The sequence below is a fragment of the Euphorbia lathyris genome, chromosome 2, assembly GCF_963576675.1.
Source record: "Euphorbia lathyris chromosome 2, ddEupLath1.1, whole genome shotgun sequence".
Lineage (NCBI taxonomy): Eukaryota > Viridiplantae > Streptophyta > Magnoliopsida > Malpighiales > Euphorbiaceae > Euphorbia > Euphorbia lathyris.
In genome coordinates, this window is record NC_088911.1 from 4,022,697 (window position 1) to 4,040,533 (window position 17,837).

Below are 17,837 nucleotides of genomic sequence, written 5' to 3' on the forward strand. Positions count from 1 at the left end.
GTTTCCTATTAATGTTGAAAATATTCCATATTTTCACCTTATTATTTTCTTAACTTAATACATCAAGACTTCCTGAAGTTTAACTTATTGAACTTATGAAGTGCTCATTTGTCTATAAACTTGTTTAAAATAAATTATTAACCACATGAATTTGTTTGAAATGATCTATTATTAGCTTCATAAACTTGTTTACAGTGATATACATTTCAATTTGATCAGCCACATGAACTTAAAGAATTAACCATGTCACTTTAAGTAAACTCAAATGGCTAACGAGACATTCTGTAAATTCAGATTCAAACAATAGCTCATCAACGAGAAGATCCACCATCTCATTTTGAACTTCCATAGAGATTTCTTCTTTCTCTTCTTCAAGCTTTGTTCCATATTCTTTCTCTATTTCTCTAACATAAACCTCCTTTTTATCCCATCCAATCCATAGTTTATCTTCCCCATTTATCTATTCCTTTACTCTTCTTACCATCTCTTCTTCCATCAATATCTCTACTTGTTGTTACTTCTTCTATAAACAAATCCATGACCAATCTCTTCTCACTTTCTTCTTTAACATAAGTAGTTGCAAACGGACCCATGACCTTAAAAACAGCTTTTCCAACTAAAAGTAAACAACAAATGCAAAACTTATTTTCTTAAAAGTTGGGAATGCCAAGAAATTTGGTTTCAGGAAAAACTGCAATTTATAGTTTTTGGGGAAAGTAGTTATCACAACTTATCAACAAAACTGATACTAAATTTTTATTGATAAAAAATAGTCATAACTTTCAATATAACCTACTATTATATATTATTATTATTATTTCTTTACTTTTAGAACTTTTATTTTACCAAACACTTATTAGCTTTTTTCCACAAAACTTTTTCTCACACCACCAAACATTCATGAGGAATTACGCTATCTTCGGTCTGCAATTCGTAGCTCTGATAGAATCAGAAACGGATCGGTATGAAATTCTGTTGTGGAGTTATCTATTCTCCATAATCTCGGGTTAAACGCTCGTCATCATAGGGCCCCTCGAATCATTGACGTTAGATGGCAGCCCCCTCCGTCTGATTGGATTAAAGCTAACACTGATGCCTCCGTGATCTCGGGTAGAGCTGGTTGCGGTGTGGTTTTTCGAAATAGTCAGTGACATCCTCTTGGGTCATTTGCCTTCCCCCTTGATTGTGCTTTGGTACACATGGCAGAATTGCAAGCTGCTATTTTTGCAGTTTCGATTGCGAGGTCACGTGGATGGACTCGTCTCTGGATTGAAAGTGACTCGACTTACGTTATTCGAATTTTTCGTGCCCCTGCGCAGATCATTCCCTGGACAATGCGTGTGGATTGGTTAAATTGTTTAGATTCAATGACGCATATTCAGGTGGTTGTCTCCCATGTGTTCCGTGAGGAAAATCAAGTGGCAGACGCTCTTGCTAATTACGGACGTTTGGCCTCAGATTTACAAATGTGGAATACCCTTCCAGACTTCTGCTCCCTTCTTGCTAGAGATAATGCCCTTGGTAGGGATATGTTTAGATTTTCTTAAAACATTCTTTGTACTGGTTTCATACTTTTTTCATCTCTTCATTTATATATTTGGTTCTTTGCCTTTTCGGGGGTGCCAACCTGGTTGGGATTCCCATTGGGCTAGGCCCGTATTTCAATAAAAAAATCATTTCGGAGCTTTTCAGTTTAAAAAAATGTTGGTTCGGTTGGTCACAATAATGCAAAACTGGTCCACAATCTCACAACGTTTTGGATACAAACTTGAAGGTTTTGGAGACATAATATCATATGATTAAAATCATGTTAGCATCAGACTAACTTCAAAGTACTTATATTCCTCCTTCAAGTCTCCTATTAATTAGTTTCTACATTAATATTCCATATTTTCAACTTATTATTTTCTAAACTTAATACATCAAGACTTCCTGAACTTAACTTCTTGAACTTATGAAGTGTTTATTCGTCCATAAACTTGTTTAAAATAACTTATTAACCACATGATTTTGTTTGAAATGATCTATTATTAGCTTTGTGGACTTGTTTATAGTGATATACATTTCCAATTGATCAGCCACATGAACTTAAAGAGATAATCATATCACTTTAAGTAAATTCAAATTGCCAAGGAGACATTTTGTAAATTCCGGTTCGTCGAAAATGATGAGGTGACTTAATAGCTCATCAACAAGAAGATTTCTTCTTTCTCTTCTTCAAGCTTTGTTCCATAGAGATTTCTTCTTTCTCTTCTTCAAGCTTTGTTCCATATTCTCTCTCTATTTCTCTAACATAAGCATCTTTTTTTATCCCATCCAATCCATAGTTTATCTTCCTCATTTATCCATTCTTTTATTCTCCTTACCATCTCTGCTTTAACTTCATTAACTTCCTGAACTTATGAAGTTCTCATTCGTCCATGAACTTGTTTAAGATAACTTATTAACCACATGATTTTGTTTGAAATGATCTATTATTAGCTCTATGAACTTGTTTGCAGTGATATACACTTCAAATTGATCAATCACATGAACTTAAAGAGTTAATCATGTTACTTTCAGTAAACTCAAATGGCTAACCAGACATTCTGTAAATTCAGATTCAAACCATAGCTCATCAACAAGAAGATCCACCATCTCATTCTGAACTTCCATAGAGATTTCTTCTTTCTCTTCTTCAAGCTTTGTTCCATATTCTTTCTCTATTTCTCTAATATAAGCATCTTTTTTATCCCATCCAATCCATAGTTTATCTTTCCCTATTTATCCATTCTTTTACTCTTCTACCATCTCTACTTCATTTCTAATTCTTCCATCAAATATCTCTACTTGTTGTTACTTCTTCTCTAAACATGAGTAGTTCCAAACGGATCCATGACCTTAAAAGTAGATTTTCCAGCTAAAAATGCAAAATGATTTCCTTAAAAGTTAGGAAAGCTAGAAAATTTTGCTTTGAGGAAAAGCTACAATTTATAGTTTTGGGAGAAAGTAGTTGTCACAATTTATCAACAAAGCTGATATTTTTTTTTTATTAAAAATAGTCGTAACTTTCAATATAACTTAATATTTTATATATATTATTTATTATTATTATTATTATTATTTATTTCTTAACTTTTAGAACTTTTATTGTGTATTTACCAAACACTTGTTAGTTTTTTTCCACAATACTTTTTTTTCACACCACTTTCCCCTATAACATGTTGGTTCGATTGGTCACAATAATGTAAAATTGGTCCACAATCTCACAATATTTTGGATACAAACTTGAAGGTTTCGGAGACATTCGATAATATCATATGATTAAAATCATGTTAGCATCGGACTAACTTCAAAGTACTTATGTTCCTCCTTCAAGTATCCTATTAATTGGTTTCTACATTAATACTCCATGTTTTCAACTTATTATTTTCTTAACTTAATACATCAAGACTTCCTCAACTTTAACATTATTTTCTTAACTTAATACATCAAGACTTCCTCAACTTTAACTTTGTTAATTTCCTGAACTTATGAGTGCTCATTCGTCCATGAACTTGTTTAAAATAACTTATTAACAACATGATTTTGTTTGAAATGATCTATTATTAGCTCCATGAACTTGTTTAAAATAACTTATTAACAACATGATTTTGTTTGAAATGACCTATTATTAGCTCTGTGAACTTGTTTACAGTGATATACATTTCAATTTTATCAGTCACATGAACTTAAAGAGTTAATCATGTTACTTTAAGTAAACTCAAATGATTAACGAGACATTCTGTAAATTCAGATTCAACAGAAATGATGAGATGACTTAATAGTTCATCAACAAGAAGATCCACCGTCTCATTTTGAACTTCCACAGAGATTTCTTCTTTCTCTTCTTCAAGCTTTGTTTCATATTCTCTCTCTATCTCTCTAACATAAGCATCTTTTTTATCCCATCCAATCCATAGTTTATCTTCCCCATTTATCCATTCTTTTACTTTTCTTACCGTCTCTTCTTCCTTTCTCAGTCTTCCATCAATATCTCTATTTGTTGTTACTTCTCTAAACAAATCCATGACCAATCTCTTCTCACTTTCTTCTTTAACATGATTGAGTAGTTGCATTGCCTTTTCTTCTATTTCTTCTTCTTCTACTTCTTGGTAGATTTCTTCGGTAAAGTCAGTATTTCCGTCGGTGATAGCGAATTTTCTTATAGTAGACATTCGTTTTTCGAGGTTGATTCTTTCCACAGTCTGGTCAAAAGATGAGCTCCACCAGTCTTCTTCAAATGTAATCTCCATTACTGAAATTGGATCCTTCTGCTGCATACATATATAGTTTATTTATTAGTTGAAAATAAATATTAATTTCATAATCTTATACAAACTCTAGAAAAACTTAAACTGAAAGTTTATCGCCTTAAAGTATCCCACATCGGCTAACTATAATAATAATAACAACGAGTCTTTCAAAGTATAGGGCAAGTATCTTTTTAATGTATACAACAACAACAACAACAAAGCCTTAGTCCCAAAATGGTTCGAGATCGGCTAACATGAACCATCATATAAAACCGTGAAATAAAGATGGTATTAAGGCATTGCAATTCTCAATCCAATATTGAAACGCTCATTGTTGGACTACTTGTAGACAAGGATGAGCATTAGTTCGATTACTAACTGAATCGAAGTGTCGGCCAGTATCAATTTAACTCTAACTAACACCATCTTAATCTTAATCTCAACATTCGTAAAATTAGGGTTAATACATATGTATGCCTTTGTATTTGTCCGTATTTTCATATATGCCCCTATATCAAATTAAACAACCAAATATATCTTTATATTTTTCTCAAATGACACAAAAAAATGACTTCATATCACCTCCACCTCATCTCTCACCCCACCTATATCAAATAAATAATCAAATATGCCTCATAATTATTAGCGACAGACAAACCTTAGTAGTGTGATAACTGAACTAACAGAAGTATGACAAATAAGCTTATCATTCAAATAAGGGTATATTTATCTATCGTTAACAATTAGGATGACATATTTTGCTGTTTATTTGGCATATGTGCATATGTGACAAAACAGATAAATACAAGGGCATATATATTTTAACTCGTAAAATTATATCAATTTAATTCTGAATAATAGAATTTGACACTTCAACGTTTGTGAAATGGTACCAATTTAGCTTCAAATTTTGTCACCCGAGATTAAATTGGCACCATTCACAAACATTAAGACTGAAATTATAACCAATTAAGGTTGGCTCGAGTAGCTAAATGTCTTAAGTCGCTTAAGTTAGATCTTAAGTTCGAGTCTTATCGTAAAAGCCGAATCTTATCGTACACAGAAAGCTTTAATTGAGAGAAAATACACCTAAAGAATGTCTAGCGAACCTCAAACCGAAAAATCGAATAAACTATTAAAAAAAACTAAAATTATACTACCTCTGTCCCATAATATAAATCATTCTAGAGATTTTCACACAAATTAAGAAATACAATTAATGTTGAGTCAAGTTAATAAATTTGCATTGGTTAACTTAAAAAAAAAATCTCTCTCGTGTTACTATTGGGTAATAAATATTGAAATGTTTAAAAACACATGGCAATAAACATTGAAATGTTTAAAAACATATAGATCAAGACAAAAGATTTAATATTTGGACCAAAAAAACTAAACTAAAAGTTCTTGAAAAACCAAAAAGACTTATATTTTGGGAAAAAAAAAATCACTTTCTAAAACGACTAATATAATGAGACGGATGGAGTATTATTTTATATGTTCGGACTAAAGTAGTAAGTAATAGACCTAAAAAAAACCGTAAGGTCGTTTTACTATTTTTATCCCTAGATACAATGCAATCTCCTTCTCGTGATATCTTTTTGGATCCATTAGGCCCAAAATGAAAGCCGTAAAACAAGGGACACGAAACAAGACGACACCTTCTCTTTTGTCGCATACAATAAATAAATATTAATACCTGAAGAAAACGACAAATTACGCTAAATTCCATGGTATTACCGTACACGACCGACAAGGTCAACCAAAAATCTCCCTAAACGACACACCATCACCGCTTTTTCACTTATGTACGCAAATCTACGGACCCTCACCACCCGACACAGCATATTTAACTATAGATATCATACACTAGAATATTGCCTTACCTTGGGTCCCACTTCCGCTTTTTCCTCGCACACACGTCGTCGTCGCAGCAAACATTTTTCACCTCCTTTCTCATTCTCCTCCGCCGATTTACCATCTCCTCCTCCCCAGCACGGTAAATTCTCCGCTGTAAAATCACTCCCGCACCAGCTTGACCCGCTGCTGCTATTGAACGGACTACTCGTGGCGGTGGTAGTCGTCGTAGTGGTGGTGGTGCAATGATATTCCGAAGATAACGGCGGAGATTTAACATCATCATCATGATCGGAGAAATCTCGAAACGATTTCCACCGTATGATGTCTTTGATAGTGATTTGAGGTTCGTTGATTTGACGGAGATCGCCGCCACATATTGTGTTCCTCCTTCTCCGCGAGGTGCGGGAAGAAGATTTTCCGAAATTGATGTTTTTAAGCGCGTTAAACATGGAATTAAACGCAGAGATTGTACCTGAAACTGATCGAGTTCTTGTGAGAAGGAGTTGTTTTCCTCCGGAATTGAGATGATCGTTGTGCGATCCGACGGTGGAGAATGATCGGGAGACATTGGAGGATGAATTAGAATGTAGAAATTCATCTGTGAGGAAATCTTTGAGCATTCGAGGTGAATTAGGGAATTGATTTGTTCTCTGGTTGAAGTTTGAAGGTTTGATGATCTTCATATTTGGTGAATTAATGGCGGAAGTGAAGAGAGTAGAGAGTGTAGAGTGATGGAGAGAGAAGGGTATTTATAGAGGGAAAGAGAAGAAAGAGGGAGGAAGGGTATGTTAATGGTAGAATCCACGATGCTTCTATTATTTATTTTTAGTTTTTATTTTATTTAAAAGCTAAAATGTTGGTGATATCGGTGAAATATAAACTCGTGATGTGGTATTTAGAAAAATCGGATTGTCACCCGGAATAGAGCACACGTGGTATCATTGTCGTAAAGTTGGTCAATACAATCCCGTTTTAAAGGCCTTAGCTGGAAAGTCGCCCTATCAAGGATCAACTTGTTACTGTAATTACGTCCGATCCTGTAAATTACGGATTTAGTAGGCTTAAAGATATCAGATCCCGATATTAGTGACATGTTCACCTATTAACAGATGACACGTAACACATCCCAACTGATAAGGTACTTGCGGGTAGTGTCAATTTTAAACTCTTACCCGTTTATTTTTTCATTACTCGTATCCGTTCCATTACCACTTCATGAATCTCATAACTTCCCATTTAAATTACGGGTGTCCGCGAATACCTTTACTAGGATCAAGATATAAAACAAAAATATTATAAATTTAACAAAAAGATAAATTTAATAAACCATTCATAACTAATTCATCTAGAAATTTAACAAATATTTTCAAATTCAAAAATTCTAAATCAACATTAATCAATAGAAATAAATTGGCTTAGTGGTAAAAATTAATGGATAAAAGTCAAATATATGGCGGGTATTGAGTAACGGGTACCCTGTGGATATTCTCATCCCTATGTATCGCTCCTGGGCTTGTAACTGTCTTCTACAACTTGATCACAGTATAAATAGAATAAGCACAACTCAAGGTACACTACTTCATTCATTAAACTTACATCTTAGTTTTGATTTAGTGTTGTGTTCATCCTAAGTGTACTACCAAAACTGACTTAGAGAGCAGATTAGCCGGCAACGACCCCTTTTAACATTGTCTTTGTCCAATTCCAGGTTTACAAGTGGACTTACAGAAGAAGAAGAAGATTCCTCCTAGGATTCAGAATCCTTGAGGGATAAGGAATCCTAAGTTTGTAAGGATTTTTAAGGAGTTGACAACCTTACAACCTAATTGTGCACTATAAATACACAGTGATATGGTAAATAATATCATTTGGATCTCAAGGGCCCATGACCTACTTTTGGGCCGGCCCATTTAGGGTCCTCAAAAGGTATTTAGAAAATGATCAAAGCTTCGACTTCAATACACGCTAAGGCCATTTGGAGAAGGAATGTAGATTCCGGACCAATACGATGATGACATGTGTATCTAGGTCTAAGCTCAAATCATTATAAATAGGAGCTTAATTCAAAGAGAAAGATACTCAATTCTATACACTCAAACTCACTGTCTATTCTTCAAGCTTGGTATTCTTATACTAACTTAGGCATCGGAGAGGGTTCGCCAGTCTTCGGCCCCCTGTCTAACTGTGTTTTGTTTTACAGGTCTTGAGGCGATATACTATGGTATTTCGATATCACACAGTATAGGCATAAGGTTCAGTACGTTAACTCCTATCACTAAACTAGTCTATATCCTTCCATTCCGTCCTAATCACAAGCTGATTTAGACATTGAAACAGGTTTACTGGACTCCAGTCTCATCTAATCTGAATATTGTCTTGTAGGAACTAACACGCGTCGGATAATTAACATCGTCTTAGCACATAACCGTAACAAGTTATCAAATTTAAACTTCAAAATTTTCTAAAATCGTGATAATATTAATGTTGATTTTATAATTAGAAGGTTGAAATAGGATCACATGACATGGTGAGGGGTGGGAGCTTAGAGTAATCTGAATGATACGGAGAATGTTGTTTGGGTTAATACATGATTTGCCTTCTGAACTTGTCCAAAAAATTTGATTGGTCTTGCATAAAATATTCAGTTAGCCTCCTGAATTTACATAAAATGTAATCAATTGATCACTCAGTCGTAAAAATGTACGTTAAATGCGGAAGATGTATTCCACGCATCTTAGAATGTTATTACATAATTAAAAAATAGATTAAAAAGGAAGTTATTGCTTGCTCAACTATACAACTTGTCTTCTCTAATATTAGAATCGTATATTCCGATTTTGGTCATTTTACTTTTTTTGAGACTCGTGGAATACATCTTCCGCATTTAACTTACTTTTTTACTACCGAGTGATCAATTGATTACATTTTATGCAAGTTCAAGGAGCTAACTGAATATTTTATACAAGTTCAAGGGGCTATCGGAACACTTTGAAAGTTCAGGGGGGCAATCAAGCTTTTTGGACAAGTTTAGAGGGGCAAATGATGTATTAAGCCTTTTTGTTTACATGTTATTCCCATTTAATTTTTTTTAAGAAAAAATTACAAAAATGAACCTTATGATTTTATCGATTTGTAAAGACAATATCTCGGTTAGGATTGTAATTGAGTCGAGTCAAGTCGAGTTTTGGCCTGTTTAGATTTCTTGTCAGAAAATTGACGAGCTCGAGCTCAATATTATGTTCGTGAATAGCTTACGGGTTATTCGCGAGTTTTACTCGTAAGCAGCTCATTAATTTAGTTCATGAACTTCACTCCCAAACAATTAATTAATTATGTTTAATTTAAGGTCTAATGCTCCCCCAACCCCTTACCTTGTCTAAATTGGTCATTTTACCTTCCCGACTCATCAAATGTCCTATTTATCGGTGATTTCCCATTTCTATCGGGACGGGTCACCGATGGGATGAGGAATCCCCGCCCCACTTGCATCCCTAATTGCAAGTTGAATGAGTAGTATTTAGATAGGGAATCAAAGAGATATTTGCATGCGGAAGTTAATTTAATTAATTAATACATTGTGTTTGAATTAATATATTTGTATTAGCCTACTTACACATGCAAAGATCTTGCTGTGACCAATAGGAATCCAATGTGATGTATATATATATATATATATATATATATATATATATATATATATATATATATATATATATATATATATATATATATATATATATATATATATATAATAACATTGAAATATTATCCCGAGGACCAAAAGGGATATTCACCTAAAGAACGCCGCGTATTGATCCTCCAAAGAGATCCGACTGGCGGATCACCAAGGTCCCATCAAAAGAGACCCGCCAGCGAACCTATGAGGCGAATCTCCTTGAACACTCATTCGCCATTAGAACGGCTGGGCCGACCCGACCATAAAGACCATTAATGAGCTATCAATTGGCTAACCGCCGGCTTAAAGGTAACTTGTAACCGCCATTAATGGAACATTGATGGAGACTTTCTAGTTACTGAAAGTTACAAGTTTCTAGCTATATATATAGCCTACGTCTCAGGCTATCAAGGTACACATTCACTTACCCTTTGTCAATTCAGTTTATTCTCTCGTTCAACCTTACTGATTTTGGCATCGGAGCTTCCCCCCGTCGAACCCAACGACGCCCTCACAGGGACGGAAGCTGATCAGAATTTCCCCACCTGTCATCAATATATATATAGGTGCAATTATACATGTAATTTTAGACTAATATTGAAAATTTAATATTTAATTATTTGTAAGAGATAAAAGCCAAATTTGATCATTAAGTTAATGAGGAAATTCAATTTTGTGCTCATAAAAGAAAGGCTTAACATTGCGCACAATGCACTTACATTAAAGAAGAAAGAAAAATCACCACCAGATCCGGATGTGATTCGAACCCATAACCTCCCTAGTCATAGGTAAGCTCTCAACCGCTAGGCTAAGAGCTTCACCACAACAGAGCAGCTAATTGATTGGATGACCAACTTTACAAGAATTCTTCTCTTGGATTATCACGAGTATGTTGTGTCACATGTAGATAGACCTCCGAAATCTTATGATAACAGACATTTGTTAGCGCTACTCACACTATTTCGCATGTAGCCAAAAATAATTTTACTCTTAGCATTGACAAATTTAGTCAATTTCAGAATTTATTAAAAAAGCACAGATATTTTGCTCTCGTATAATCTGCATTAGTTGTATATTAGTTTTATAATTTCATAATAGAATTAGAGATTAATATATTTTAAATCTGATGAAATATTTGATTTTTTTCAACTCGTACAGGACACAGTATAATTTTTTATTTTTTATTTTAATTTTTTTCCATTTGTATACATATGTTTGTAATTTATTACAGAATGAGCATTAAAATGATGCGCATGTGCAATGTAGATTACAAAATTCATGATTGAAAATACAGTTTGATAAATTATTTCTCAAATTGAATCAATCTATTAACATTAGGGATAGAATTGTTCTTAACTGCTAATATAAGAGGTAGAATTGCATCATTTCAGATGTTAGGGATAAAATTACTCCTAACTATCGACATTAGAATATTTGTACACACAGTAATTTTCACCTGGTCAGTGATTGACCAAATGAATTTGATCAGTTACTGTTAAATCTAGGCTTATTACAATCATATGGTTCAGATTTACACCTCTTAAATTTAACGGTGATTGACTAAATTCACTTGGTTAGTTACTGACCAGGCCCGTCCCTGAGCATGGGCAGGAGGGGCGCCTGCCCAGGGCCCAGAGATGAGAGATAGCCCAATTATAATAATATATTAGTATTATTATATGCTTTTAAATTATACTTGATTAAATTTAAAAAAAAAAATATACTTGATTGGCATTAGATTCTTTCCAAATTAAAAACGTTGGCATCAAATTAAATTAAAAGAAAATTATACTTGATTAAAAACAGGACATCAGTTACTAAATAGTCTTTCCAAATCTCCTAATTTATCTTAGATTCTTCCAGATTTCCTAATAAAAATGTTAGACATCAAATCCCTAATTTATCTAAGAGTCATTTTATAATTATCTCTCTCACCCATCAATCCTAACAAAAATTTATAATTTATCTCTTATTTCTTTTATCACACTCCAATCCCAAAGAATATTAAACGGTATTATTATTTCATCTTCAATTCATCAGCTATATAATCAATTTTGTTCTCTAATCACCTCACTGTGAAACTTGCAATTGCTAATATTTTTTTTTTTTTTTGTTACTTGAGAAACTATTAGATTCTAATTTATTTGGTCTTCAGAGGCAATTTGGGAGAAGCGTATCAAAATTTTACAATTTTAAGAACTTAGCTACTAAAGCCCATTAAGAGATGTGATTTTCAGATTTGGTTTTTCATTTTTCTGTTATAATGATTTGTGTCATAAATAACATAAAATCTATTAGAACTATTTCATAATTTATTAAATTTGAGAAATTTGCATTTAAAAATGCTCGTACACATCATTTTGTATAAGAAAATTGGTACTTAAAGCAATATAAAATGTTTTTATAAGATCGTTTCGTTAAATGAAACAAAAAAAAATGTCATTTTTAAGTAATCTTCTTTATACAATTAACTTTTCTACTTTATTTTTTATTTGCACTTATTTATTTAGGCCCCATTTAGTAATTCGCCATGGGTCTCTAAAATCCCAAGATCGGCCCTGTTACTGACCAAGTGAAAACCACACATTATCCTAATTAACAACTAATAATAACAAATGAATGAAACTTAGGGTCTGCTTTGATGGGGGTTAGAGGAGGTTCATTAAAGGGAGGTTATTTTCCTAACCCTGCTTGGGAAGGAGTTTAAATGGAGGTTATTTTTCTAATCTTGTCTAACCTTGTTTGTCTAGGAGTTTAAGTTTAAATGAGGGTTAAATGGAGGTTCAAAAACCTTGAAATAACCTCAATTTCAGTCCCACCAAATTGGTGGGATCTGGAGGTTCTATAAATAATCTCCTCTCCCCTTCCCCCTCCCTCCCCTTCCATCCCCTCCCTTTAATGAACCTTGTGAAGTCGCCGTGCAACAGTCGATGTTCATCTCTATGCAGCTAAAGCCTCTTATTCTTCTTCTCAAGTTCAATATCTACTAAGCCTCAAACTTTCTTCTTTTACGTATCTACTTGTCTTTCTTCTTTCTCATCCCACTAATTTAGTTTCCGTGTTTTTTTGTTTGTTTGTTTAACTTCATTTTAGTTGGAGTTAATATATTTTACCGGATCTCTTTATCCTTCTGGATTGCATATCTTCTCTATAATCATTTTATTTCTATCTTTTTCCGGATTTAGCAAGAGCGTGAACGGTTGATCTTGTCCGTAGATTAATAGATTTGTGTGGTTGTAAAAGAAATGACTCAGATCCAAATGTTCTGAATGGCCTAAAATGACGAAGATTGGATTATAGCTGTTTTTCTACGGATTTGGATTTACGAGAAGTATATGACTTATCGTTCTTTTCTGTTAATTGTACAATGTATGTTTTTTTTACTCGTTGTAATTTTTTTCTTCCCTTCATGGATCTTATATTGGCTTAAGCTTGTACTTATACAAGGCTTTATCATTTATATTTTTTCAGGATAATAGAATATACAAACATTTCCATAAATAAATGAAACAAATGAACCAAAATACTCAGACCCCATTTGGTACGTTGCAATGGACATTATAATGGAATGTCTCATTACAATGAAGGCTCATTACCATATTTGGTTAGTCATATCATTTTTGTTGTAATGGAATCACAAATACATTACTCAATTTGTCTTTACAAATTTATGTAATAGGCATTACGAACAAAAGATGCATGAATTTCCATTACAATTAACCCTTGTATTTTTTATTACTAATGAAGAAATACAAAAGAAAAACATGAAAAAAGAAAAAGAAAAAAAAGTACGAAAAAGAAAAAAACATGAAAAAAACAAAAACAAGAAAAAAATTTAAAAAAAACGAAAAAACATGAAAACCACGAAAAAAGAGAGAGAAAACACGAAAAATTAGGGAAAAACGGAAAAGAGCAAAAACGAGGAAAAAACAGAAAAAGGGAAAAACGAAAAATGAAAAAAAGGGAAAAACATGAAAACACGAAAAAAAACAAAAAAATATGAAAAACAAAAAAAAAAATGAAAAAAAGCATGAAAAATGTATTTAACTAAATTAACATATATTTATTTACTGTAATGATAATTGGACTTTATCAATTTTATTAAAATTTGTCAATCAAATGTGGTAATGGAATCATTATTCTATTCCATTACATATTTGTTTTTTTTTTTTTTGAAGCAAAGGTAATATTCAATTAAATCGAAATAGAGTCATTTCAAATTGCAGAAACTAAAAACTCAAGAATAACAAAGTCACTGAACACATTAACATTGGAACGTGCGTGATGGGTATTGTATGAGCCACACCGTTCGCTAGTCTAGAGACAAAAGCCACTGAAAAATCATGGCGTTCAAGCTGGAGTGCACGAATGTCCTCGATCACCCCTCCTAACTCCGTGTAATCGACTCGCGTTGAATTAATCCTCTCCACTATCCTTTTTTCATCTGATTTGAAAATCACATTTTGAAGCGGAATCGATATTACCTACTTCATGGCCACCAGCAGAGCGAGAGCTTCGGCCAGTAGCACGATTGGCGATCCCAATTTGAATTTGCTTAGACACGCCATAACCTTCTGTTTCTAAATTACATTACAAATTTGATTATATTACAATTTTAATTATATTATAATACAACGTACTAAACGGAACGTCACAACATCTGAAATTATTTATGGAAATATCAATTATTATGGACATAAATAAAATAAGACAACAATATCCATTTTGTGCAACTTGAGTTGATTGTGATAATGGTCCATTGTATCTCATCACGTACCATATTTGTAATGGAGATTCCTTTGCAAATCTGAACGACATATAATCTTGTTCACATGCTCTTATATGAATATTTAGAGTTTTATTATTATTATTTTTTGTTTCTATTTTTTAATTCACATTTCTTAAAATAATAAAGAAAAGGTTAATGGTTAAAGGTGTTTCTATGCATATATTATGTATGGGTATCCGTTGGGTTTAAACTGCATATTAAACCCAGAGCTGATCTTGAGATTTTAGTGGTCCATGGACGAATTACCAAATGGGACCTAAATGCAAATAAAAAATAAAGTAGAAAAGTTAATTGTATAAAGAATATTACTTAAAAATGACATTTTTTTGTTTCATTTAACAAACGATCTAATAAAAACATTTTATATTACTTTAAGTACCAATTTTCTTATACAAAATGATGTGTACGAGCATTTTTAAATGCAATTTTCTCAAGTTTAATAAATTATGAAATAGTTCTAATAGATTTTATGTTATTTATGACACAAATCATTATAGCAGAAAAATGAAAAATCAAATCTGAAAATCACATCTCTTAACAGGCTTTAGTAGCTAAGTTCTTAAAATTGTAAAATTTTGATACGCTTCTCCCAAATTGCCTCTGAAGACCAAATAAATCAGAACCTAATAGTTTCTCAAGCAACAAAAAAAAACTATTAGCAATTGGAAGTTTCACAGTGAGGTGATTAGAGAACAAAATTGATTATATAGCTGATGAATAGAAGATGAAATAATAATACCGTTTAATATTCTTTGGGATTTGAGTGTGATAAAAGAAATGAGAGATAAATTATAAATTTTTGTTAGGATTCATGGGTGAGAGAGATAATTATAGAATAACTCTTAGATAAATTAGGAATTTGATGTCTAACATTTTTATTAGGAAATTTGGAAAGAATCTAAGATAAATTAGGAGATTTGGAAAGACTATTTAATAACTGATGCCCCGTTTTTAATCAATTATAATTTTCTTTTAATTTAATTTGATGCCAACGTTTTTAATTTGGAAAGAATCTAATGCCAAACAAGTATATTTTTTTTAAAATTTAATCAAGTATAATTTAAAAACATATAATAATACTAATATATTATTATAATTGGGCTCCCTCTCATCTCTGGGTCCTGGACAGGCGCCCCTTCTGCCCATGCTCAGGGACGGGCCTGATTAAACCGAACCAATTGAATTCGTTTTTTTGATACTTCGATTTGACGTCGGTTTTAGTTTTAGATGCATTTCAGTATTCGGTTCGGTTTGATAAAAAAAATATTAAAAAAAACAAACCGATTATTTTATATATTGGCAAAAAGCATCATTATGCCCCTGATCTTTCAAATTAAGCGTCTGATCTTTTATTTGGATACATTAAACCCCTAATCATTTGTTTTTTTGTCTCGTTAAGCCCTTGATGACTAAATTAGTAAATTGTGAACATCTAATTCTGTTAAAAATGTGTTATTAACTTCTCTTGTTCAAACACTCATTTTTCGTTTATTAATATATTGCGGGTTTGTCAGTTCTTGGGCCACGGGTGCTCACCCTGTCCAAGTTCTGTCTCGTCCCAATTTCTATAAAAAAAAATGTGTTATTAACTTCATCTGTATTTGAAATTATTAAAAAAAATTACAGTTTGAATTGAGGTTTTTACAGTTTTTCTATAGCTACATTACACATCCAAAACTGCCTTCAAACAGTGAAAAAATACAAATTTCGAATGCATGTGGAATGAATAACAGTATGTTAACCGAATTAGATATTCATAACTTATTAATTTGGTCATAAGGGCTTAATGAGACAAAAAAAAATGATCAAGGGCTTTATGTATTCAAATAAAAGATCAATGACTTAATGAACCAAAAAATGAAAGATCATAAGTCTAATGATACTTTTTGCCTTATATATACACATATATGAGATGTTACAAGTTGAGTGGCCAACAGTGCTAAAAATTGTAAAGTTAATGTTAAAATTAGTAAATTTTAGTAGTCATGGGTGTTATTTACCCTAAAATAAATTATAGGGAAAAGTACAAAAATAAACCTTGTGGTTACACTCATTTTCGAACAGCACCCACGTGGTTTAAAAGTTTGCAAATTAGTACCATGTGTTTAATTCCATTAGCAAACATAGGCATTTTTGTCTAACGAGTGTTAAAATAGCTGAGTTGGCAGTCAAAGTCAAAAGTTTAAAAGGGTATTTTGGTCCTTTTATTTATTCTATATTTTATAATTTATTATAATTTTAAAATTTTAAGTCTCACCCAATGGATAACTGACACCTAACATTTTCTATCTCTCTCGTCTCTCTCCCAACTCTTCATCTTCTACAAGCTTCTCCTGCAATTCTTCATATTCTACAAGCTTCAATGGCAGAAGAAAACATATCCAACAGAATATTCTTCCTCACCAGCAGATATTCATGTTTTGATAAATCATCATGTTCATATAAAACTCTTTCTCCATCTCGAACATTCTCCGTTCACTCTGATTCCGCCGCTGATCAAGTGCCGCCACCGATCTCCACCTTTTTCCTTCCGCCTGTTCATCGTTTTCGTCGGATCCAACTTAGTGTATCACAACAAAAATTTGGGAAATCTGGAGAATTTTTTTTATAGAAGAAATCTACAGAAATTAGTTCAAACACAAAATTAAGCAATTAATTCCAGAAATTAAACAAAATTAAGCAATTCGGGTAGAGTGTTATTATTGTTCAAATGGGTTCCTCCTTTTTCTTATTTCTTGCTAATTGTTCAAGTTCGAAGTTCCTATTCCGATCAGTCATTGAAATCCATTCTCTGTAGCAGTATGCTTAACGCCATCGAAATAAGAAGAGTTCTTTGCTTGGATGGAAAAATCAACTCCGGCGAGGGAGATAAGAAAATTAGAAAAGATTTTGATCCCTGTAATTTTTGCTATGTTGATCCATTGAAGAAAGAAATACAACAAAAATGGAGTTATGGAGTTCGGTTGAGGAGATGAAAGAATTAGAAAAGTTTGGTATTATTTGGGATGGACAGAATTGCAGGAGAAGCTTGTAAAAGATGAAGACTTGGAGAGAGACATGAGGGAGAGATGGAAAATATTAGGTGTCAGTGATATATTGGGTGAGATTTAAAATTTTAAAATTATAATAAATTATAAAATATAGAATAAATGAAAGGACAAAAATACCCTTCTAAACTTTTGAATTTGACTGCCAACTCAGCTATTTTAACACCGTTAGATAAAAATGCCTATGTTTGCAA

At 32.5% G+C, this 17,837-nt stretch overlaps 1 protein-coding gene across 2 annotated transcripts; it reads right to left on the reverse strand.

Moving 5' to 3' along the window:
- Nucleotides 1-3,630: 3,630 nt before the first annotated feature.
- On the reverse strand, nucleotides 3,631-6,931 carry LOC136220840 (uncharacterized). 2 transcript variants are annotated; one of them, XM_066008654.1, is made up of 2 exons: nucleotides 6,158-6,931; nucleotides 3,631-4,292 (listed from the first exon to the last, which is right to left on the reverse strand). In XM_066008654.1, the coding sequence occupies exons 1-2, from the start codon at nucleotides 6,812-6,814 to the stop codon at nucleotides 3,723-3,725; spliced, it is 1,227 nt and encodes a 408-aa protein (XP_065864726.1). In that variant the 5' UTR covers nucleotides 6,815-6,931; the 3' UTR covers nucleotides 3,631-3,722. The 2 variants fall into 2 exon arrangements, with proteins under 2 accessions (XP_065864726.1, XP_065864725.1); XM_066008653.1 differs by having other exon boundaries at nucleotides 3,631-4,295; nucleotides 6,158-6,929.
- Nucleotides 6,932-17,837: the final 10,906 nt, after the last annotated feature.

Excerpts from the sequence above, each read along its gene's own strand:
- LOC136220840 (XM_066008653.1), bottom strand. The coding sequence starts at position 6,814 with ATGAAGATCATCAAACCTTCAAACTTCAACCAGAGAACAAATCAATTC. Across the intron at positions 4,296-6,157 it reads AAGCGGAAGTGGGACCCAAG|CAGAAGGATCCAATTTCAGT; the intron begins GTAAGGCAATAT and ends ATATGTATGCAG.